This window comes from Galendromus occidentalis, unplaced genomic scaffold (assembly GCF_000255335.2).
Source record: "Galendromus occidentalis unplaced genomic scaffold, Mocc_1.1 scf7180000077478, whole genome shotgun sequence".
Taxonomy (NCBI): domain Eukaryota; kingdom Metazoa; phylum Arthropoda; class Arachnida; order Mesostigmata; family Phytoseiidae; genus Galendromus; species Galendromus occidentalis.
The window spans coordinates 320,045-343,969 of NW_003805466.1; the positions used below are offsets into that span (position 1 = coordinate 320,045).

The window sequence follows — 23,925 nt, forward strand, 5'->3', positions numbered from 1 at the left end:
AAACGAGGCTCGCCGTTTGTAGATCTCGAAGAATGAAGTCTTTGAAGTCGTTAATCTTCCGAAAGAAATCGTCAACTGATGGTCGAGATGGAGGGAAACCCACAAACAGAGAACCATGGCACGATTCCTCCCCTGTGTTCCGCCCATTGCTCTGAGCTTCTCCAACATAGCTTCTCAATCCAGTTCCTCTGGGCTTTTTTTGAATGGGGCTCCTGATTGCGTTCCGACAGTGGAATAGCATCGATTGCGAAGGGACACAGATTTTCACTCTGTTTCGGAAGCAGAATCCTGATCCTAGACCGGGCAGCTTCACCGCTTCGCAGGGATCACCTTCCCGAAGTACAGTCGAACGCTGCAACTCCGATGGTGGTGCTCGTAGCAGCGGAGGCGGCCTAATGTATTGACCCTTTCAGCAGCGAACATAAAAATCGCACGCTGCTCTAGGCATCGATCAATCACGGGGTGTTTGATTTTTTCCGCCTAGGTCAACTCCGAAGATCATCGCGCCCGAGGCTTGCGGAAGTCACGATTGGTGGCGGAGTGGAGGAGACTCCATTGATTCATTCGGTCGGTCGGGCCGAAATCGCGTCATTTGGAACACGATCCATGAAAATACGCGGAGTGATCCATTGCGGGCCCATAGCCGCTGGGGGCGAACGCGATGGCTGCCACCATGCCGAGTCGTCGTGCCTTTCGATGTTTTTTTGTAAACATCGGTCGAATCGATGCATTGATCAAAGTCTCAATAACGATGCATCTGATATCCGCTCGATCTGACTTTCATGAGGCGAACACCCGCTTCGATCGGGGAGATCTAGGTAGTCGAGTATCATGGATGGATTATGGCTCCGCACCGAGCAGAAAAGCCTTCGCAATGTTATGCCAGTACGCCGTCGTTGAGCTCGCTCTTCCGCATGGCTGTCGTTCAGGACGCTGAAAACGATGATTCTGTAGCCTATCATCATCACGTCGAGATAAATCCGCTCCAGCGGCGTGAATATCTCATGAACGCGTAGGCGTCGGTATTCACGGTCATGGCGTCTGCCAAGCGACGCAAAAAACGGCTCTTGGAAATCATGACCTTGTTGAATAACGCCAACGACGACAACGCGCAGCGGCGACATTGACAATGAAAAGCAGCACTTTGGAAAACGAAGGTTTTTCCGACGTCACATCCGAGCGAGGGGAAGTTGCCCGCTCATTGTACCAGAACAAAAACTTAACAGTAGTTCCTGGGCGAGAGCCCGCCGAATGCCCACGAGCTTCCTCCGTTCGTGTTTACGCCGGCAGCCTCCACTCAAACATTCTCCTGGGGCGAAGGTACATATACAAACGGCAAGCGACCCCTTCCTACTCCTGCGTCGAACGAAGCGTGATCCTGATGTAGGATAGGCCTCTCTGCCGAGGTTCAATTCCCGAGTCTGACGACGCCTCACGTTGAACCAGAACTGGTTCATCGAGATCGAGAAATTCCCTCAGAACCCGAAGCTTACGAATTTCTGATTTCTTACAAGCTCTGGAGAGATATTTCCTAGAACATTCGATCGGGAATCACTAGGAACAAGTCGGCAGCCTAAGATTCTGTTCATCGTATTGCTTTTCGGTGTGCCCGATCATACGTCTGTCCGATATATCTGATACGAGGCGAAGTTGGCTATTTCTCACCCGCTCATTGGTTCGTCCATTCGTACGCTCCGTTCGGCGGGTCGATCGTCCTTCCGCTTGCCCGGTTATTAAACGGGATAGATAGCGCGGCGAATAGCATCAAACAACCAAGTTTTCGGAGTGTTCTATGAAGCGTGAAGAGGCTATAAGTGCGATTTATGTATTGCCGTGTATCCTCCGATCTCCTCGATCTGTCTCTCCGGTACTATGTTACCGTCAAGAGACTGTCAGGATACACCCTCGTCTAAACTCATCGAAAATGTTAAGTACAGCCGCCTCCAGCTCGATGGTGACATTTTTTCATAATCATCGCAGCTTCGAAGCGCATAGTCCCTCTCGGCGGAGTCAGCGGCCTATCTCGTCGGGATATCGCGAGCTTATCTCTTCAAGCCTTCTCATTCTCTGAATGCAGCAATCCGCCTGATTCCCGAACAAAAGCCCCGGAGCTGGACTCCGCAGCGGGAAAACCACTTGAGCAGCAACGATGATGACAACGGCGACTACGACATCGACGTCACAAGGCGGCGTCGATATCCTCAAAGAGATATAAACGCCCCCGTCAACCGCAGACTCAAGACGTCACCTCGACCCTTATCTTGTCCTCGATTCTCCTCACCAACAGGATCCAATTATCTCATGATCAGAATTCTTCCTTTCTTTCCCCCGGCGGACCGACAGGCTTTTGCTTCTCCGCTCATCGGATTCGACTTATGACTTTGCCTCGAACGAACTTCGTCTCTGGCGTCTTTCTCAACGAGCGGCACTCGATCATTGTTCACTATACGAGTGTGCTCGCTGTGATTAAGTACTTGCAAGACTGAGAATATCTCCAGCCCGCGCCGAAGCCTCAGCCATCACCCGTTCACCGAAGACAGCCGCATTGTTCCGAGCGGCAGCGACGCTCCCACCGCTCGGGCTGAAAGGAAGTTCGGGTCAGCAGGTGTCCGTCTCCACATCGTAATTGCTTCGACAGAAACACGACGGACGAGCGTGCTCCGGGGACGCTCATTCGGAGCTGAGCGCGCCGTTGATGATCCTGCGAGTCCTTCAGGGGCGTAGGTGTTCGTAGCAGAAACCGTTCGCAGACGGTAAATAAAAGAAGGAAGAACAGAAAAAGCCCTTCTGGGCAACCTCAAAACTGTCGAGAAAGCCTCTGAGGCAAATCGTCCGCCGCCGCAGGTCGAACAGACGGAGGGGCGGTCGGCCGGCGGGCTCCCCCTCGTTCAGAGTGTCACTCGGCTTCTTGCACTCCTCTCCCCCTCTGGCTCCGTCGAAGTTAATTTGTTCCTCGAAGTTGCCCACCCGTCCACTCGCCTTTCCACGGGGCTCTCGCCGACGGCAACAAAGACTTCGATATTGAAGTCCAAAGTGCTCTTCTCGAGCTCCGGCTTTCAATTCGGACCGCCGATCCCTCGGCTTGACCCATCGCCGCTCATTGACAAGTTTATCACCGAATCTCCAGCCATTTCAGTACAGTGACACTTTCATGCCACCTACGTAGAATCGATCCGAGCGGCATCCGTGCGCCGCTGTCGTTCCGTTTGTCCGAACTGACGAATGCTTCGACAAATTGACGAATCAATGGGACGAATATCTGTTTGAGCGCTCATCGCAAGGCCATTTATCAATTATCGCTTATCGGGCTCCGCGATTGTGTAAATTGAAGAAGAAAAACTGCTCTCCGCTGTGAACCACATCGTTCGTGGAGAGGAAGCCGCGGATTAATTCAGAGCTCGATTTCTTCCGGAAGAGTGTCGGTTTGCGATCGGCAGACCGTCAGCTCGAGCTCCAGAGGAGCGTCGTGTCTCAAAAGCGACGGGATAGTTTACGGGGTGGCGTTTCAATCGGAGACGGATTGGGTGGGAGTGGGCATTTCTCGCGGGTTCCAGAACTCGATGGTTTTCTCCCGATAGGGCTTGCGATTCCATGAAATCATCCGTAGAGATGACTCGTCCCATCGTCGTCTCAGTGCGGTATACGAGACGCAATGATGAGATTCTTTGGAAGAGAGTTTTCCGCCCACAAGATACGTGATATTTCCCCGGGAGACGGACGGACTCTTGTCTGCAACTGCTCCAAACAAGCGGAGGCAAGCACGGCTTTCCAACAGGATTGGCAGCCAGCGAGTGTAGTTATTTTTTCCCTAAAAACTTTCAGATGAAGACTCTCCTCACAAGCGTGGCGCTTGCGTGTTTCCCCAACGTCGTCATGAATAGTCGGCTCACCACTCAAGAGACCTCGAGCTCTGCTCCTGACCCCGATGACGCCGACGAAAAAGCTTGGCAAGACAAGGATCTCGAAAAAGCACTTCAGGAGATTTTGTATCAAGGAGACGACCAGGCCCTGCAGGTAGGTCTCTCGACCCAAGTATTTTCAATGCAAGTTTCCAACGTACACTACCCCGTACGGATCACCGGAAGCCCGACCGCTGGACTTGGCGAGCCGAGCGTCCTTACGTATAGGCAGCTCTCGATTTTCAATTGAGAAATTTGAGCGAGCGGGAAACCCACCACCTCGCAGTGTCAATGGGCTCTCCCGAACGTGACCGGTGTTATCGGCTATTCCAACGAAGAACATCCCTGCGTGGCGTCCTGCGAGTACCGATACACGACCTAGTCAAGCTGGCGAAAGGTTGAATGTGAGTGCTGTTAATTTTTTCCTCAATCTCCTTTCCTTCCGTATCGCCCACGCGTCGGCCGGTCAGCTTACGGAAAGGGTTATCGTGTTCCTGCTCACCCAGGGGCGATCGTAATGTGAATCGTGGGTCTTCACGTCAATTTGTAAGCATACTTCTATCTGGTCGACGGAGCGAGCGCGCTGCAAGTGGTCCATATACTCTTCGCCAGTGAGCGAGCGGACGCTTGAGCGGACCGGAAGATGTGCACGGAAGATCGTGAGAAGATGTATTTAAGGCCATTAGGCCAAATCTAGCGGAAGTTCGCTGCCGACCAGCCACAGCAGCCCATCGCAGCTGAAGACACGGCCCGAGGCTAACAGAGAAGGGTCTATCCGTCTACCGTGTGCAACAACCCCCTCCGGGAGCAGCCTGCGTAACGCAGCTCTCACCGCAGCCTGGACGAGCCTGCAGTGAGGGTGGTGACGACGACGACGACGACAGTAACAACAACAGAGCACACCGCGATGAGAGCGGCGACAAGAACAACAACGACTACGGGATGAGGACCAAGACTAATTCGATTTGTTATCGCTCTAATATGATCTCTCTACAGAAAAGACGAAGATTGTCTCGTTACGAGCAAACATTTGGCAGTCATTGCTCCTCCCTCATCTATAGTTCTCGCCCTTCCGGGACCGGTTGAACACACAACCGGGCTCTGGATGGGTCCCACGCTCCAGGCGAACTACTGGCTGCGTCTGACAGTCGACGCGACTGAGAGCTCGCGCGTTGACGACGTCACCAAATCGTAGTTCATCGTTTGGGTAGTTACGCTTTGCGAGAACTAATTGGCTCAAGCCTCCCATCTCGGTCCGTGCGGGAATCAGCTCGGAGACTATCTCGCTGCTCCTGGGCGAATGGACGCATCCGCTAGGATTTCCACGTTTTTGAAGAACGTGGGATGCTTGGCGGTCATTGGCACCTACTCTCCACTCCCGGACCACCGGTGCTTCATACATCGTCCTCTTCGTCGTTGGACCTCACAAACTATCAAACTATGCGAGGACAACGGTCTGTATAACAAACACAACAAGAGCGTCGCCAACTCGGAAAGACGGATCGCAGTGCACCTATCGCGGCCAGCGAGGAAGCTGCTTGAATAGACTTCGCCCGCTCATGAAGGTTTGATCTCATCCAACACAAATAATTGGCTACGGAATGTCCTCCTCGTTCTTTTTTTTGCTAGGTATCGATCGCGAAATACTACCGAACCCCCAGATCCTCGAGAAAATTAGTACCCCTCCCCATATCGATGTGGAAGCCGCAAGATATCTGGTGCAGTACCCTCCGGGTCGACATGAAATAGCCCTCTCTTCAGAATCGCCGATTCGATTCGGACCATGATCCGTGCATAGATCATTCACCCGGCGACGTAAAGTAAAAAATCGTACCCCCGAAGGAAATTATAAGTCCACTGGAAATAGACTCTTTGTGGTGCGGCGATCTTGATCGGGAATTCCCTTCTTTGCGCCTCATGGGGGAAGGTTCGAGTCGAGCTCATTGAACTCGAGATTTGCCAACGAGCCGTGAGGAAGGCTTCGCGCAGAGTTCGTGATGCCAGTACAACGGCAATCGGGGAACTACACTCAGAGTGTTCTTCGGAGTTCCCTTCTTCATTTCTCGTTCGATGTTCAGTTTGTTCCCTCCCCTCCTCCCTCCATTCCTCACTGGCCGCCACCGCCAAACTCTCACGGAGGGGAGGCTCTATTTGCTTTTTAGGTGTACTTCCTAGAGTTCCGACAGGAATTCTCATTCTCGTCGAATCGATTCGTTCCCCATTCGGTGGTGAAGGTCTGCTGCTGTCGCAAGACTCGCTCGCTGTTCTGCTGATCAGGGCTGGTCATCCGACTTGGCGTTCCTGCTCCAATTAGCTCATCCTATAGGTCCATCCGATCCCATTAGGAGTCGCCTGGGTCATTACTACGATGCAGGCGAGCTCAAGTAGCAGAAGGCAGATTAGGCGCCTTCCTCACTCGTTCTAGACGGAATCGGGCGAGGAGATCAACATCAACGACTTGGAGGGATTCCACAAAAAGGTTCGCAGAAAATTCTCGACGCCGTGCCGGCGCCCGCCGGTTCATTCCCGCTCCTCCGAGGTCGGACACGGGGAGAGTGGTCTCGGCGGTCTGCTCACGGTACATTCTACACCGGGTCGGTGTTCAGCCATAGGCTGATGCGACAGAAAAAGTTAGTCATTTCTGCTGAACTCATTCGTCCCACCTGTTCTCCGGCACGAGCAAAAATCCCCGCGATACCTTCTATATTTAGTCGTAGAATCCCGCTCGGCCGTTTTTAGGAAAAACGATGATCTTAACGCGAACGGAAATACCGCATCGTTAGCCTTTTTCTCCCCGTCACTCACGGATTGAAGACCCCTGATGCACCAGCCGATGTTGGACTTCACGTCCATGACGCCTCGTTGCTCACAGAAGCAGAAGCGCCGCGTGACACGGAAGCGAATCTCTCTTATAGAAGACACTTACCATCCCAAGTGATTTTGTTCGTGTCAACGTAGAAGACAACACTTCCGTTCGCTTGCAGTTCCACTTGCAGTTTGTGCCAGTGAGCGTCGGTGACTCTGTGAGGACTTGTCAAAGTGTGCAGTTCCCCACCGAATTTGAAAAGAAGATTCACCCGTCCGTCGTCGAGCTCGAGTGCCAAGACGCTTCGACGGCCCGATTGGTAAGCCAACAGGCCCCGTGACGTGCTGCTTTGGAACTGCATGTTCAACTGGAGTCCTCGGGAACAATCTGGAACGGAACGAACGGTCATCCATTATTCGACCTAAAAACCGGCAACGCTGTGACCTGTCAGCGAAATTTTTCATTCTGCACTCCAATATTTTCGGTGCACTCTGAAGCTTTTCTCGGTCGCCGAGGTCGGAGTTCGAGGCTCTCATGCTCGACTCAGAGGATTCGGACAGGGAGGCCCGCGGGTGAAAATACAGTCATCCAGATGATTTTCTCGATAATTATCCTTCAAGGACACGCCAGGTCTCCGTCTGCGCGAGAATCACACAGTAGTTTCATTTCGTCGTTGCATTTTTTCTGTGCGATCCGAGCGGGAAATTCACGGGAACGATAACTTTTCGACTGAGGTCCGGAGGGATCCTGTACAACGAGGTATCAGAGTTCCGGTCATATAAATAACTAGGCATTTCTTTCACTTCCTCTCAACGCGATACGAGATCGGCGAACAAATGTGGGAGTCGGCTCACGTCGTCTGGACGGCAGATAATCTGGTTAGTTCCGTGAAAGAAACGACCGAAGACGTCGGCAGGTGGACTTGCAAGTAGCTCGGTCCGGTCGACGCCGACGGGTCGAGCGACCGATGACAATAAATTCCATCGTGCAACGGGACGGAACATACAAAGATGACTTCGATCGCTGTGACTTAAGTCCGGCGGCTGGTCCTGCGACCGTCAGAGAGCGTACAGGACCATGCTAACAAGCAAGTCACGTGTCGTACGGGAGGTAAGTTTGCGCCTCGGAGCCTAACTGCAGCGGGTCGGCCCGCGGAGCAAACCGGGCGTCAAACCCTCTGGCTCTCCTCCACCCTCGACGTGCGCTCGTTGGAAAGAAGAGTCGACCGAAGCTCTGTGCAAACAACGGAGGAAGCCACCCTGACGTACAGAAAGGGAAAAACACACGAGAAAGAACGAAAGTAGAGAGAGGCACGCTTTTCAGGAATCTGGAGAGGACAGGAGGAGGACGACGAGGAAAAAGAGGATGAACCCGGTGAGGCATTGTTTGAATCTGCTCGAGCGAACCAGCCACTCAACCAGGCCGAGGGAGAGCCATTCGACAAGAGTATACTGTCAGACCTGGAAACAGAGCTCAGAACGATCTCTCGTCTCTATGAGACGACCTGAACGCCAGACAAGCTCGATGGCGACAATGACGATAAGCCACTCCCAGTGCGCAGGCTATGCGGAAAGAGTTTCCCTCCGGATGCTCTCGGAGGCAGAACTAACAAGCCTTCCGTGTAGAAGGAGCTCACGTCCAGCTTAGACATCGTCTCGATTGCTTGCTCCTGACGAAATCGACTTCACGACAGGAGGGGAAGAGCATGGGAGCTGATCATGGAAAGGGACGCAGTGCAACAGCTGTTGCCGATCAGAACTTTCTGATGGGGATATGATGGAACACAAGGATAGGTACATGCATTTTGAATATCATTGTCCGAACTATCGTTGAATCTCGTTTGCTCCCACCGAATCAGCCCCCACCTACAGCTCGTTTATATGGACCAATTCCGGAACTTGTCTGACATCGCTATTCCGCCGAATGGAGCAAATGTCAATGCTGATTGGTGGGCTTTGCATCCAACGAGTTTGCGAAAAGATACCTCCCTGCAGGAAAGCTCGAGAAGAAGAGGTGAAGCGAGATCAATCAAGGGATGCGATTGGAAAAAGGTAAGCGGGAGAAAGTGAAACCCCGCTTTCACTTTCTTTTCGATTCACTTAGAAAGTGAATCTAAGAGATGAGGAAGAGCACACCATGGAAGGCGAGCTCGAAAGGACCGGATGGGGAAAATGGGGGTGGAAGCAGAGCACAAGGAAATGCGAATCGCGCGACATGGAAGTTTCTCGGTACATCCATAGATCCGACAGACCGTCTATATGACTGACGAGAAGGATAAAGCTCAAACTTTCGCATGGTCCGCTGAGTCGCATTTTCCTGACAGCCGTTTTTCACTTTGTCATCCGCCCTGAGCTCCCGAACGGCATCTCCGTCTCGTCATGTTCTCCTCGGACTTGTTTCCCCCTCCCTACCATGTGCTCCCTCCAGCTCGGACGCTATACGAGGCTCGTATTTCCGCTCCCGCATGTTCCGTCCCACAGGTCTCTAACACGAACAGTTTACTTTGAGTCGATGCTGCCTGTCTGCCTGTTTGCCAGCTTGTGAGTTTTCCCCTTCTCTCAGACGTGAGTCTTTCCCTAGTCGCCGGAACGCTGGTCATCCGCTGAATCAGTCCGTAGCTTCCCTTCTCCGAAGCTTCCCTCCATCGCCCGCCAACGAAGGGCGAACTTGAACGAGCTCGATGCTTGAGGAGGATGTCAGAAAAAACGAACAGATGTCTCGACAAGAGGCTGGTTCGAGTCGCCCAATCTCTTGCCGACTTTGTCGCTTTACCCCCCAGCCGCATTCCCTCGCTTTGGTCCTTGTCCAGTGCCTGCTTTCACCAAGCTGGGGGTCGCCTCGATGTCCTCTATCGGAGACACTCATGACATGCGTCTCTCATCGGCATTAGTAGTGCAACTACTTTTGTCGCGGAGAACGTCTCGGCCATGGTGCGGTCTACGACGATATGGGACGATACTCACTTTCCAAGTTACATATAGACCGAGCAGCGAGGGGGACAAGATCGACAAAGGGAAACGCCGGGCCTCGATACAAAGGCGTCTCCGTCCGGTCAACGCCTCATGATGCCGGCTGATCCCTCTCTCGACCCACAACAATACAGACGTGAGGAGGGTAGATTCACGATAGCGAGAAACGACGGATGTGCGGAGAGAAAAGGGCTCGCCATCGATCCGGAGTAGCATAGGCCCCCTCCGACTCGCATCGCAAGTCCGCGGGAAAGCGGAACGACTGGCTGACGAAGACCAGGAGGGAATCGCATGGAAGGGGAACTGACGGTGCCGGCCGGCGTTTGCCAGCAGTTGTCCGCCCGTAGGAATCTGCAAAAAAACACGCGAGCCAAAGCTCCGCCGGAGTTTGCGAATAACTCGCATAGAGTTCCCCAACGGAATCTGCAGGGAGTTCGCAACGCGTCTTCCAGCAAGATCCCCAATAAGCCCCTGTCTTATAGGTGCCTCTCGAAGAGTCTCCCCGCGGGGGCGACCCGGACTGCCGCTCCGTCGGAGTCTGGCCGGATCGCGGAGGCGAGGATTGAGGAGGAGAGACAAGACGAGAAAAGAACGGAGACTTGTGAAGGCGCTGAGCAATAAAAGTTCAAGCCAATATCGTTGCCAGTCAGTTCGCAGCCTACGGCGCAAACTATCGAGCCATCCGATGGAGCCGAGTCAGTTTCGATATTTGGGAAAAGCAGGCCGCAACTGTTAAAGGCTCCTGGGAACCGCCAGCAGGAGGGGCAGAATGCGGCCGAGAGAAAGAGGGACCAATCGTACCGCGGGAAAAAATCGAAAATGATGCTCCGTCCGTCCATCGACGCTCCTTGAGGAGACGAGGAAAAAAATAATTTCCCTCTTATCGGGGATCTCATCCGATAGCGGAGTCCCGAGGAAGCCTCAAAGCGCGAAAAGCGGAAAGTCGGGAAAATATGCGTAAGCCAGAACCCATACGCGTCCGCGGACGAGCATGAGTGGCATTCGATACGCATTGTGGACCTATTCCCACAAACGTGTTTATGCAAATCCTCAAACAGTGCCATCGTACGGCATTTTCGAATGCTCAAAACTCCGAGCCATCCGGCGCGACTCGTGGTTGATTCCTCCGAGAACATCCGGAGGTATCCCGAATGAAGGTTGGAATTACTTGATCTTGGCGGTTGGATTTCGAGGATTTCCAGATTGCGTCACGGGAAAAGCTTATGTCACTGTCATACAATCTTCGAATCGGACCCCACGTTCGCATATCTTTGGAGCTGCAGGTACAAAGTCGACTCGATTGGTGGGAACCCGCATCACAGAATCAGACGTGACCGATTGGACACACGTAAAGTATGCGACCGAGTGGGATTTCCGTCTTCCTAACAACCCGAGCCCGAGGCCAACGAGGACGCTCTCCAGTCTGAAATTTCGCGATAAAACGATCATTAGCGTTAAGCTCGAGACGTTAATCTCCTTACCCGGCAAGGTAGGCAGCGCGATGAATGATTGCTGGGCGTCCGTGAACGAAATGGCGTCCGTATTGGAGGCTTCAAAGAGCGTGGGACATCGGTGCTCAAATTCGAGTTCATACAACACTCCACCACCTGAGAACGAAAGGATGGATATTCATCTATGTGAACCGGTTCCGGAAATGGAGAAGCCACGAGATAACGTCAGATATCTCTGCCGCGAGACTATTGACGGACGTACCAGTTTTCTTGTTCGCTTGGACCCTGTGGAAAACGTTGATGTTGTTGTAATAGAGAGATTCGAGACAGCCCCGGAAATTGGGGGGTCTTCCGGTGGACAGAGGTCCCGCATATCCGCCGAGGCTCCCGACATAAATTGTAGTTTTTTGTCCAGGATGATCCAAAGATGATAAAGCCCCTGGAAAGTGAAGTCCCTCCACGTTAACAGAAGAGAAGAGCCATCCGACACGAATCCCTCTCCTCAGGAATACCGGAGTAACCAAGAATGAACTGGGTCGTTCGCGGGGCCCCCTGCCGTCTGAGGGCTGCAACAGGCAACGGGAAAGAAAGCGATCCAGGATCAGAACTCATTCACCTCGACACAAGCCGAGCGCTGTCTCCACAAAATCCCCATCGAACAGCGCAGAAGCAGCAGTTGGAGCACTATCAGCAACGAGGCGTACCGCGGACCGTTGCTTCCGCTGAGTCGGACGTATCAAAATAATGGCTTATCTTGCTCACAATAAATCATGTCCCGATGCAACCAAATTTTATTCGCTCTTCCATCTATCAGAGGGCGTAGAGGAAGACCCGCTTGTCTCGTTGTTGAAGCCTTCCTCTGCTTGTGCTCTGAGCTGTGATTATCTCCCACGTCACTTCGGACAAACGAACCCTCCCCAGCTCCTCCGCGAAAAGTTTCTTCCCGCCAGAGATGGAAAAGCAGATAAGAGTTGCTTCAAACTGACCTCCTCTCCTCTTTAAGAACTCCCTCAACGCTTGATCAGAATCTTCAGGTTTTTGCGTTCGGGCGCACCCTCGCAAGCAGAGATCTTGTTGCGATGTTCGAGCACGGGACGGAGCAACGTCGGCGTCGCAGGCTATTGGCGCACCGACAGACCGAGAGGGTCTCTGCGAGGCAACAACTCGGTCTCCCGTCAGGTGTCGGGGGCCAATTTCCGTTAGGGCTAGCCGGAAGCTGGATGTAGTCCGCCATGTCGGAGGAACTTGACTTCCATACCCGGCATGCGCGGGATATGCGTCGGCTTCGCACCCGAGATCGACGGCGACCTACCCTCCGCTTTCGCCCCGTCCTCTGGCCCTGCGGGTCCCGCAGTGTGATGTCGAGCTATTACGATGTCGTTGTAGCCAGTGTAATGACGTTGCGGCGCGATTTCCCTGGAAGCTCCAATCCGTTGCGGGTCATGGACATGCGGGGCGCATGGGCCCGCGGATGGGTTTCCACACACTGTCTTTGATGATGACGAGAGTAAGCAATGGCTGAGCGGGTGGAAGTGTGGCTCGATATTTGCTCACCTCTCTCCAAGAGAGCAAACAGTCTGTCTTTCGGAGCGGTCCGCGACCTTCACCCACCGCTGGACGACGTCGACGACAACGACGGGAGGGTGGCCGCGGGGAGAAGACTTTGATGGGCCACAGACCCGGGGCGAGCGACGCAAGGCAAACTTGCAAACCAAGTAGAGAAGCAAGCTGGCAAACAAGTGAGCACTTGGTCGACTTTCTCGTCTGCGACTCGCATGAATAGGATGGAACGAAGCGTCAGTCAGCATGGCGGCCCGACGAACGGCTAGAAGGACTCCGCGAGTGACTATCACGATCCGCAATAACAAGGTGAAGACAACAGGAAGGGCCTCCATCGTGTTGTTATCGGTCACCTCCTCGAAGGGTTGAGAGCCGTTCCCGCGGGTTCACGCGATCAGTCACGTAAACGAAAGCCCCTCGAAAAAAATTCCTCACGACCGTGGGGGATGTGGCAGGGATTGCTAAATACGGAAGGCGAGCTGCATCAGGGATCGCCCGGAGGAAAATATCTGGACCACATCAAGCGGCAGCTCTCGTATGAGCTCCAGCCATTCAGCAATAGCGCTTGATTTCGCAAGGGCCGATATGCTGGATCGAGACGTCCTCATCCTCTTCGAGCGTGTTCGCGCTTCGCACACTCGCGAAACACGGATAATGAGCGATGAGGAATTAGATGCGCGAGAGATGAATAGCTCCTTAGTCTGTTATCAGCAGCGAGACGACGCCCTCACCGAAAATTGACTTCGCTTTCGGTGGGTCTGTACTTTTGCCCGTTAGAACGGCCATCCAAGAGCTCATTCATTTGTCAGAAACTCGACCGGAGATTCGGACCAGGATCGGGAGCCTGCTCGGATGCAAGGTTCCGGCTAATGTCGGCACGCTGCATCGGGGCTCTAAATGGGGCGAGTGGCGCTCCCTGGGAGGAGACAGGCCGAGAGAGACCGTGAGCGTTCGTAGTTGGCGATGATTTATGTTCTCACCCTCACGCGACGGCCTGTATAGAATGGCCACCGCAAGCACCGTTTATTGCATGCCATTCGTGCCGCACGGCGTTGTATCGAGCAGAGAGATCATCATTTCCGTGTTTCCGTGTACCGGCTACCTTTCTCGGGTTCCCAGTCGGCACTCCGGAACTCGAGGAGAAAGGAGAACAGAAGTCTCGATCTTCGAAATCGCTCGATTTACGGGAGAGCGTCACGATGATAGATTACGGGTGGCTAAGCGTATGATGAGTCAGCGTCATCTCCCAATCTCTGAAGGGAGCCCACGACTCGTTCCGGCTTCTCGCAGCGATGGGTGCACCGGAACGGGTTGCCGGGAATAGACGTGAGACCCCGAGCCATAGAGATCGCGATACCGATGCAGATAGCGCGGAAGCGGCAGAGGTGCTTTGTGGGAGGAAACGTGGGAGAGAAAGCGACTGAGCCTCTTCTGGAAACGACAAAGCGAACCATGTGACAGATTTATTGTACTATTACGTTTTTCGCTGGCGGAGAGGAACAGCGTAACGGCTCAGGAGGAGGAGGCCGAGCGCGGATGGGAGGAAAATGAGCAGAAGGACGGAGACAAGCCCTTAAGGTGCGACTGAACACCCATCGGAGCGAGCGCCGACTGCCAGCGACGGAGTCCCTCTCTTCGTAGGTACGTATCTCGCCGGAAGAGGCGAACAGACACGGAGCATGCACTCGGCGAGCTGCGGGACGAGTCAGGCGAGCCAGTCGGATACGACGTTGCAATCATCCCGATCCGAGGTCTATGAGATCTTCGTTGAACGTTCTCTCAAACTATATGAGCATGTGCACCAACAAAGAAGAGGAGGGTAATGGCATGGGAGTGCAAATTCCGTTTTCGCACCGGGGACCGAAACGTCAATGAACAAGCGACTCCTTGTGTTTCCCAGCCTGTCGGATCCACATAGTTGAGCGATACTTCTAGCGTGCATAAACTTCCGGCTCTCGGACTAGAAAAACAGAAGCTCCCGAAAAGCATCTGAACACGTTATCAGCACGGCCTGCATCTAGGATAGCTCGGAGTGGCTCGTCATCATGGCGCAAGAGTATGGTAACTAGTATGCACCGCTCGATGCATACTACCGAATATCTTTTGCCAAGGTCCCGCCGCTAAAGCATATTCTTCTCGTCTCTCATTCCAGATGAGAGGGGAAGGAGCGGCTGTTCCGCTTGCCTCCACCCCGCCAGATCGGTGGCTGTCTGCCTTGCTTGCTCATTCGGTCGTCTGCCCGGCTCGACGGTTGAGTGAGGCCAGATGGGACTGTCTGCACTTGCAGCTGGTTCGTCCGTCCGAACGAACTTCTCAGAGCGTCCGTTCCCACGGAGGAATGAAGACGCTGGCGGTAGAAGGCTGGCGGCAATAGGGTTATAGGAAGCGGATTTGATATACGGGTCAACCAGTCCTCGAGGTCTGCGCCTCTGCACTTGCGCGCCGTCCTCCCCCGATTTAGGCAAGCCATGACTGGAGTTATTTGTCAGGGCTTGCAAGGGAACGGTTCACGAACTCGGAGCAAAAAAATCGGAATCGATGAACCCAGCCGGCTGCTCCGTCCTACGGGTGGGACAGGATCCGCAGTGGAGCTATTGTGTGGAGCGCAGAGTGACACGAGAGCAAATCCTCTCCAGACCCATTCCGTGTATAAGCGTCTTCAAATGCTCCGATCCCTTCCCGAGGCTGATAACTCAAGGGACTCTCATCATTCCCATCAATGGAATGTGTGGTGGCCCGTAGTTCTATTCGGACGAAATTCGACAACCGATCCCGGAGTGTGTTAGCATGGCTCCCCCCTACTCGCCATGTCTCCCCGCTGAAGATTGATTCGATTCCTCCGCCAGTCTAAAGATTTTCTTCCCCAAGACCGCTCCGCCTCCGGACTCTTCTGTCAAGGAATTTTTCCAGCGCTTGTTCCGGGTATCCTGCAGTCTTCCCGAGAAATAATGGGAGGCTTCTCCCCGCCCAAGAGATACACCCTCCGAATCGCTTGCAGTTTTGTTCTCATTCCGCTGTATTCGAACTTCCAGCAAAGGAAGCTCAGAGCAGTCAGATTCTCAGCTAAACTGACTCTACCGTCAGAAACGCGCATCTAGCTCCGTGGAACGGTGCTACTTGTGCGAGGCAGGTTATGTGCGCGAGGGCTTCTTCCGGATTTCCGAACGATTCCCTCCCAGGATGCGTTCAGCCTCTCCCGGAGAACTCGCTGGCTCCCGCCTTCACTCGCGAATATTGGGACCTTGGCGAGCGGTAGCGCAAGGCAACGACTACCGCGGATGTTTCGCCTAATTCATTCACGTGTTTTCTCCGCTCATTTCTTGATGAGCTTCCTCTCCCATGAGATTCTGACTTTCACCCCGTGTCTCACCTGTCCCCGATCCACCCCCCGATCCTTGCCCCCTACGTCTCAGACCCATCGTTTACGCCATCTATGCCCTGCTCTCTCTCGCTGGCTCGCCACACTCTCCTCCATCTCCCCGTTTCCCCCCTCAGGGTGATTCGTGGAAGGCCTGTGCGGTGTAAATCCCGGCAAGTTCGGCTGGTTTCCAGCTCAATTCGATCTTCTCGCCATGCCCAGGGCTTCTTCGAGCCCAGCTATTTTTCTCCTTTCAGGAAGAAGTAAGCAAGGAGTTCGGGAAGTTGGAGGAATGTTTGAGAGACAAGCTGCGCGCTCACGCCGACGCTTAGGCGGTGAGAAAGGAAGACAAATATTCACGTACTACGGCCGACCAGCAAGTAAGTCAGGCCACCCAGCTACCCGTCAGTCAACTAACTCGCCTAGTCGACCAGCTTTCCACGGCAAAGCGGATTACGGCTTCGGTCGTTGACGTTGACGTCGTTGATGTCGTCAGTTCCAAACGAGCAGACTGCGGGAACTAACGTGGAGCAATTCGTTTCCCTGTCCGCCAGCCGCACTAAGGCGGAATTTTCTCTCGGAACGTCAGTGAGCTTCATTCCAGGATCTCCAGTGGTGGCTCAAGTGAGAAGCTCGGAGGGGTTCTCGACGAAGGCCTTGGAGAGTTATCTCAAACGGAGTCCCGCTTCTCACTTCCATCAGTTTTTCGCGAGTAACCCCGAAATCTCGCCGAGAGGGTGATCGAATCAGCCTCCGCTGTCAGCCCTTGACCCGACGAAATGGCCCGGCGACGGGCCCCGAATACATTATCATCCGAGCTCGAGCGTATCGGAACTTTGAACCCCCAAGATTTAGGAAAACCGAGGGGGTAGACTTGGCGCCTGTGCGAGATTCGTTCGGACTCACCGTTCGCGATTGGCAGATGATGCGTTGTGTATTGCTGATCCAGAGCCATGCTCACGTTGTGCCCGGACTTATAGAACACCATCACTTCATGCCATCGGAGATCACTGATTTTCTCCTGACCGCCTAGACTGAATTCCTTGGAGATGCTCGCGAGTTTCAGCCGAACCTGCAATGAGTATCTCTCTTAAGTCATGTCGTCTTCGGAGGATTCAGCTCCATCTGGGGGAGTCTTATCAAGCGCATTATCTACGTTTTAGGAGCACCTATCGGTAGTGTTATCCGCGGATATGGGTCCGCGCTACTCATGAGGGAGACTTGACTTAGCGTGAAGAAAAAAGGGAAGCGACGAAGGATTTTAATCATGATGCTGCCGGAGTAGCCGATGGGAAGTGCGTTCGGCAAAATAATTACCGATGAAACTCGGCTCGATTGTACTCTGCCATCGAAGGCAGCCACTCCTGCACAGGGTGACATTGATCCCGGACTCGGGTAACTCAAGACCGTTATGATTCACTACAGCGCTATAAGAAAGCTTCTGTATTGCCCTCCCTTGTGAAGACTTAAGGTCGGCGTTCACCTTAATCGAGTTGTTCCATTAGGGCAGTATCGGAGGCGAGGGACTCGTCGGCCGCGACGGGTTCGACGCGGGTCGTCTCGCAAACACGCTGCCTTCAAGCAGTAGACGCAAGGACTTATCGACTGGCATTCCCAGGTTATGTATATGATGCTATTAGCCTAGCACGCAACCTACGCGAGATTAATGTTCGATCATGAAGTAAAGGGAAGAGAAAACTTTCTCGAGTCGCGTGCGGGGCTTCGGCAACCTCTAGGGATCCGGTGCGTCTCAGGACCCATCGGAAACATGGCGATGCCGTCTCGGAAAACACGATTCCAGTCTGTATGCTGCGTGGCTCGGGAGTATGATCCCGGAATCCGAGGAGCGGAGCCGGAACGGATGGGTTAAATGGGGGAGAAACCCCCGAGGAACAAGCGAGGCTGCCGCTCGAGGCTCCAAGGGGAAAGTTTCAATCAGGGAACTCCCTCTTAGAGGAAGATGTCATCTGGTGGCGATCTCTTCCTTGCACCGAGCGCACCGCTCAGCAACTCGAATCGGCTGAACGGAAAAGTGAATTGATGAGCCGGCGATGGGGTGGAGGCTCGCGTAGAAAACGGAGAGAAAATAACAACGACCGTCGAGCGGATGCTTTCGTTGTCTCTGTTTTATGAGAATGACGACCGAGTGGGAAACCAGACGACCACTTCGGTTGCGAGCGGCTATCACAGGCGTTTTTCCCGAGCGTGAAGTTTCTTGTGGGGGACGTTTTTTCCGTGAGAAGGATCGGCGCCACCTTTCTCTCTGGGAGCATCGCGTTCAGTCTCTTGGAAAAACACGAGCGATGCACTGGCTGAGAAACAATGGCAGCAAGCAGCGGAAATGGAGTCTCGCATTTCCTCCGAACATTCTGAGTTCTCGAAGTTCACCGAGGGATGCGACAAAAGTCATGAGCAGAGATGAAAGAAAACGACCCGCTCGGATTCGGGACAGATAATAGAAATTCGGTGCAATCGGATCTCGGAAGGATCAATTGCTCTATATCTCGTTTTCTTGATTGATAAGAGTCGTATCGAATGATTGGAATGTTTATGCATCGATCACATGAGAATTATTCGAGCCGCAGAAGCCCGCGACTCCTGGTCTGGGAGCACGAAAGTAGCGACTCCATGAATAACGAGCGAGTAGAGAGTTGTCCGGGGTTGAGATCAGAAAAGACAATGGGTGGATGAATGGAAAGGACCTGTCTTCATTCCACGCAGCCAAGCGGCGGGAATTGACTGAAGTTGCCGAGATCAGGAGATGGTCTTGCTCTTCCGCAGGCGCTTCATAGTCGTTCGGGGCAAGTGAGGCCTCTCTCGTCGCTGTGTTCAAGATCTTCCTTTTGAGGTCGACAAGACATACTCTTATCTTGAAATTAGTCCTCGCGCAGCCAGTGCTGCCGGCGCTTTCTTCGCTGTCTTGCTCGCCCGGCTGCCTGTCTGCCCGACCGACCGCCTGCCTGTTCCCACCATCGGCGGCCGCAGCCATTTTCATCCAGGATGTCGAATAGGAAGAAAAATCCTTGTTCTCCCGATCGGCCGTCTGCTCACAGCACCGCGCTTTTCTTCTTGTCCATGTCCTGCTTACCTCGCCGCATTGGTGTTTTTTTCCGTGCTCATTTTTCCTTCCTCCCTGCTCCTTATCCCAATCCAGATTCGGGAAGACCGGAATTCGGCTTCACCCTTCTCTTTTTAAGGAACGAGAATAGGTCTATCGAACTCCACGATTTTCTTTCAAGCCACAGCTCAACGGAGCCGGAAGCTACGTCGAAGAACGAGACGGAAAGTCGTAAGTTTCGCGGTGGGTCTTCGTCTCGGAACATCGAGCGCTCACCCAGCGCTCAATGATTGTTTCCGCTTCGATTTCTGAGAAATACTTTCGGACAAGGGAATCCCTCGCAGAGTTTCGTGGCTACTCGCTATGATTCGGTCAGAGGGTTGCAATAAATGAAAACTTGCTAATGATCTCGGCAAGTTGTTCGCGGCGAGAATGTTGCAATGATTAAGTGTCGTAATGTCAGATCTCTCTTCTTAATGGCATGTCCGGGAAGCGTTCGCCCAACGGTACGCATGGCGCGCTCCGCGAGTCCGGTGACGTACAGCGTAGGACGGCAGACGACGGCCCGTCTGAATGAGTGAATGACGCACGAATGTCAACACGATTGAAATATTCCTCCCAGGAGACCTTCTCGCTGTCCATCTTGTTGTCTCAATTTTTCGTTTGTCCCCTCGATCTGTCGTTCGGTTGGATGGCGGGTCGAATAAGTTGGATGGTGGGCGGCTGACTGTTAGTCCTGCCTTTCCCCAGCTGCGGCGGCCGGCGTCTGCACCGACGACACTTCCATGAATGGAAGAAGAAACACACAAAAAAGTCTCTAGAGACCGGCCGATAGGATCGGGACGTTCTCTTTCAATCCCCGCCTCAGGTTGTAGTTTGACACTCCGTTTCCAGATCATGACATTTGATCGGCTGCAGCGTCCCTACCACCACGCGGAGAAGAAACGCTCGTTACAGAGTTTCGTCCTGTCTCGACCGCTTCCCGACGAGGGGTTTGTCTTAAAATCATTCACGTCGTCCCGTCGAGCTCAGTGAACTAAGAGCCGGTTTCTCCGAGCCTGTACCGATTGTCTTTCATCGGGTATTCTAAAACCGAGTGTCTCCCGTACTGGAGCGAAAAACACACCGTCACAAAGCGGACTCGCAGAACTTCTGAAAAACGAGCGGAACACAGACGTCTCCCACTTCGAGTGCGGAGGTCGACGTCAATCGCAGGCGCGTTCGACTTGTATCGAATTCCGCCGACTCGCTCGAACCTCGAACTCGCTCCTTTCAACACAGTGTCTTTCGAGTAAGAGTTCCGAGACGATTCCTGCATCCGGGAACTCAAGCCAATCGGGGAATTAAACCTGGCGATTCGGGAGGAGAAATTCGCTGGCTGATGGCGAAACCGAGCCTGAATTCATCTATGTGGACAGGAAAGCGGATAAATTGTGCCGTATGCTCGTGGGTCGGGCGCGTACCGGACATTCAACTTCCATCCCATAGGTAAAATGAGGTGAAGAATATCCACTGCGCGAAGTCGAGTTTATTCACGATGCGTTGCGCAGCACCGGGGTCGAGTCGTTCCGAGGATAATCCCCCCCCTACGAAAGCATCGAGCATACGTCCCTCCACCGAAGCGGAACTCCGGCGCAGCGCCAATGCAACGGATCCAAGGAGTCAACGATAGGCTGAGTAAATCATGAAGACGTCAGGTCGCACCAGAGAGTAAAGTACCGGAAGCTAAGGTGGGAGACGCATCGGCACCGGTGAGCGTTTTTTCCTCGCGACCCCCCCTCTTATCATTGAACTTGGGTCAATGGTGATTGGGCTCCAAGAACGGAGAGCGATTACCTTTCCGGCGCGCCGGGACAGCAGCATATTTTTCCTTCCATTGCGAGAGAGAATTCAGTTTCGCTTCCCTGAACCAGCTTCACGTACGAATGCTCCTGAGGTCGCTGCGGGGCTTTAGCGCGCAATTATTGAGCGCCGGTGTCGTAGACCCAAGCTCTTCGGAAAGGACGATCTCAGTAATTGGCAGAACTCCTTCGTTCATGATCCTCATACCGGGAGTCGCTGTACATGTCCTTATAGCCCCCTTCCCATAGGCTCTCAGCCGACCCGCCCCGTGCTCTCTTACTTCCCCAGAGAGCCCATTCGCTCGTTGGGAAGTAGTTTTCAGAAGTTGAGAGTCCCCACTCTTTCGGTCAGTGGGGACACATACATGTCTCGTCGATTTTAGTCGTGCTAGCGACCAATAAGAGTTTATGACCCCGGGACTTTAGTCATCGTTTGGGCAGGTGGTGGCAGCGCCTGCTGCCGTCTCCTAAGTAAAAGCGGTGGGCAAATGTGAGTATATGGCTCTGGCTCTCCTGCGCGCTTGCTGGCGCGTCATAAGCGCTGGACCGTCAACACTGACTGTCCAGGCGAGCGAGCGGCCGGCCGGCCGGTACCCTCGCCTTAGCATGAGCGGAGAACATCACTGCAATTCTTGGGCCCAATATACGATGTTGTCCTACCAGGACACGGAGCGTGTCGAGCCCTTGATGGAAAGTCCGCTTTTGCCTTGGGCTCACCGAAGCGAACGAGCGCCGCTCTGAGCGAGCAGGCCGGACCGGCGAGCATACGTTCGAAGAGCGGCTCGCGCTGCCATTCGTGATACCTCTCGATTTTTCAGGTTGGACTTCAGCGACGACGAGTAACAACAAACACATTGTTCCGCAAGCGGCGGCGGCTTTCGCGAGTTATCGCCATGCGAGACGTCCATCATACGTTTTGCATAACAGGTGCTCGTCCTTCTCCTGCCAACTGGCGGGTCGGCGCGGCGCTCAGTCCGGGATCCGGAGGCTGGGACCACTCGCTTAACACTTCCACGTGTGTGTACCTTGTGCTATGCTCGAGTCGAATGGCAACGCCTGGCAACCAGTCCCCTTATTTAGAAAGCTGCTTCTGGTTCCAGGGGGAATTCGTCCATGGGAAGCCAAGGCAGGCTACAGGGGAATGACCGGAGATTTCGAAATCTCGAACGGTCCACGCATACGTGGAAAAACATTGTGATATATTCGTCCGTCAGAGAGTCGAGGTCCCCTTGACAAGGAACAGGACGAGCGTTCTTAGGGACGGATATCGCCACTTTTCGAACGAGAGGAAAAATTCTTTTGCAGGTTGCGGAATTTGCTTGTGAGAGGAAAGCTCGACGACGACTGTCGAATATCGATTTCTTCCTCGAGTTCTAGCTGTGCGAAGCGAGTAATCCGAGAATGGAATCGAAAGGTGAACTTCTGGTATCCGGGAGGTTTCTCGTTCGAGAAAGGAGTCTGAGATTTACCTTTAGAGTCCCGCGTTTGAGTTCTATGATACAGTAGTCAGCTCCGCTGGCGGCCAGGAGGAGAAGTGCGTCCTCGCTGCGTGTTTTGAAGCGGAACCTCGTGTCAACTCCAGAGCCCGAGCTCGAGTCCTGCAGTACGAGCGATGCGAAGCTGCTTCCGTAGAATGCCGCTGTAAGGAGAGCAAAAAAAAGAAAACTTAGAAAAGCTTCACATAATGCGTTCCACGTCTGTGAGAGAAGCCGCTCCCGGAGGTTGCCTCCTCTGTACGGTCACTCAGCGCTCACAATCTTCGCACCGCTGAAGATCTTCTCCGCTGCTCCCGGTCTTGAAAGTCGAAACAAAATGAGGCATGGTCGCTGATGATCCGAGCGAGGATGGCGATGGAGGTGTTTGTTCCCACAGAGAGACTTGCGGAAGACGAGCACTCAGCGTCTTCGCTCGCCTTGCTCTGTTTCTCGACGGCCTCCATTACAGGCGCGGTCATTGACATGGCCAATGTAACGACGGATGCCTCGTGTCGCCGAGACAGGGACACTCAGGACGCAGGCCCACCAGCACTGCTTACACTCATTACGACATGCAAATGACGGGCGCATACACTTGCAGCCAAAGGACAATTTCAGCGGTGACATGCCCCGGCCCCGAGCCGGCTCCTGTGTGCAAAGGAGGGCTTCATGGGAGTTAATTAAAGAAATATACAAAAGCACTTTCCCAGCGAAGATCAAGGTAGCCGACATGTCTTGCCATGTTTGCTCGCCCGGTCGCTCGTTTGCTCAAACGTAGGCGCGCGCGATGTTTGTGGCCACCCTGCTCCTGCCATTTTCGGGAACGATATTACACACTCGCACCTGAGCTTGCACCTAATGAATTCTCCAGGGGTATGGTGCTGTTCGCCGAACCCGGGCTCGAAGGGCGGCTGGAACTCCGTACGTCAAGCATCGCCGGATTCGGATTACAGCGAAGGGTCGACAACCGTTATGCGCGCCTTCCATCCTCAAGTCTTCAACACGTAATTCCATCAGATCTTCGGACAGCGGCGGGTGGTGCATGTCTCCGTCGTACTCTAGTTTTTCCTCTTTGACCAGAGCGTGCCGCACGGAACGACTGATAGCATGAGACCGGCGCTTTGTTCGTTCACACTGTTTAGTCAGGCGTGTTCGCGCTCATGGTTTCAGAGGTAGAGTTCGAACCGCCGCCGCGCCGCCTCTCCAAGATTCTTCTATGATGATAGAGGCGGTTCTTGGGAGGAAGGCGTGAATAACAACGAAACAACTTTCCTTTGCGACTCTGAGATCATGCTTCTTTTCAAAAGCATCAATCGCGTTCGTTTTTCTTCGCTCCATCATTCATAAGCGTCATGCTCTAGCTGCTTATCGAGTTTTTTGAATGAGAGTTTTTCTTCGCTACTCCGAAAGCATACTTCCCACGCGAAGAGGGCGCGGGAGTTTCCCGTGGAACTCAACGGCTCTGAGGGGATGTGCCAACGGCCCGGAGCGGAGCTTTCCCCTTTTCG

General features: G+C 53.6%; 1 protein-coding gene across 1 annotated transcript in view; it reads right to left on the reverse strand.

Annotated features, from left to right (window-relative positions):
• LOC100902603 (chondroitin sulfate proteoglycan 4-like protein) overlaps positions 1-22,763 on the reverse strand; it is a 34,664-nt gene extending 11,901 nt beyond the window's left edge. Inside the window, exons 1-6 of the mRNA XM_003745187.1 lie at positions 22,697-22,763; positions 22,412-22,581; positions 16,950-17,115; positions 11,388-11,564; positions 11,156-11,281; positions 6,826-7,092 (exon numbers count right to left, since the gene is read on the reverse strand). Of these exons, the coding sequence (XP_003745235.1) occupies positions 6,826-7,092; positions 11,156-11,281; positions 11,388-11,564; positions 16,950-17,115; positions 22,412-22,581; positions 22,697-22,763 (973 nt within the window). The remainder of the gene's footprint in view (positions 1-6,825; positions 7,093-11,155; positions 11,282-11,387; positions 11,565-16,949; positions 17,116-22,411; positions 22,582-22,696) is intronic.
• Between the last annotated feature and the right edge of the window lie 1,162 nt (positions 22,764-23,925).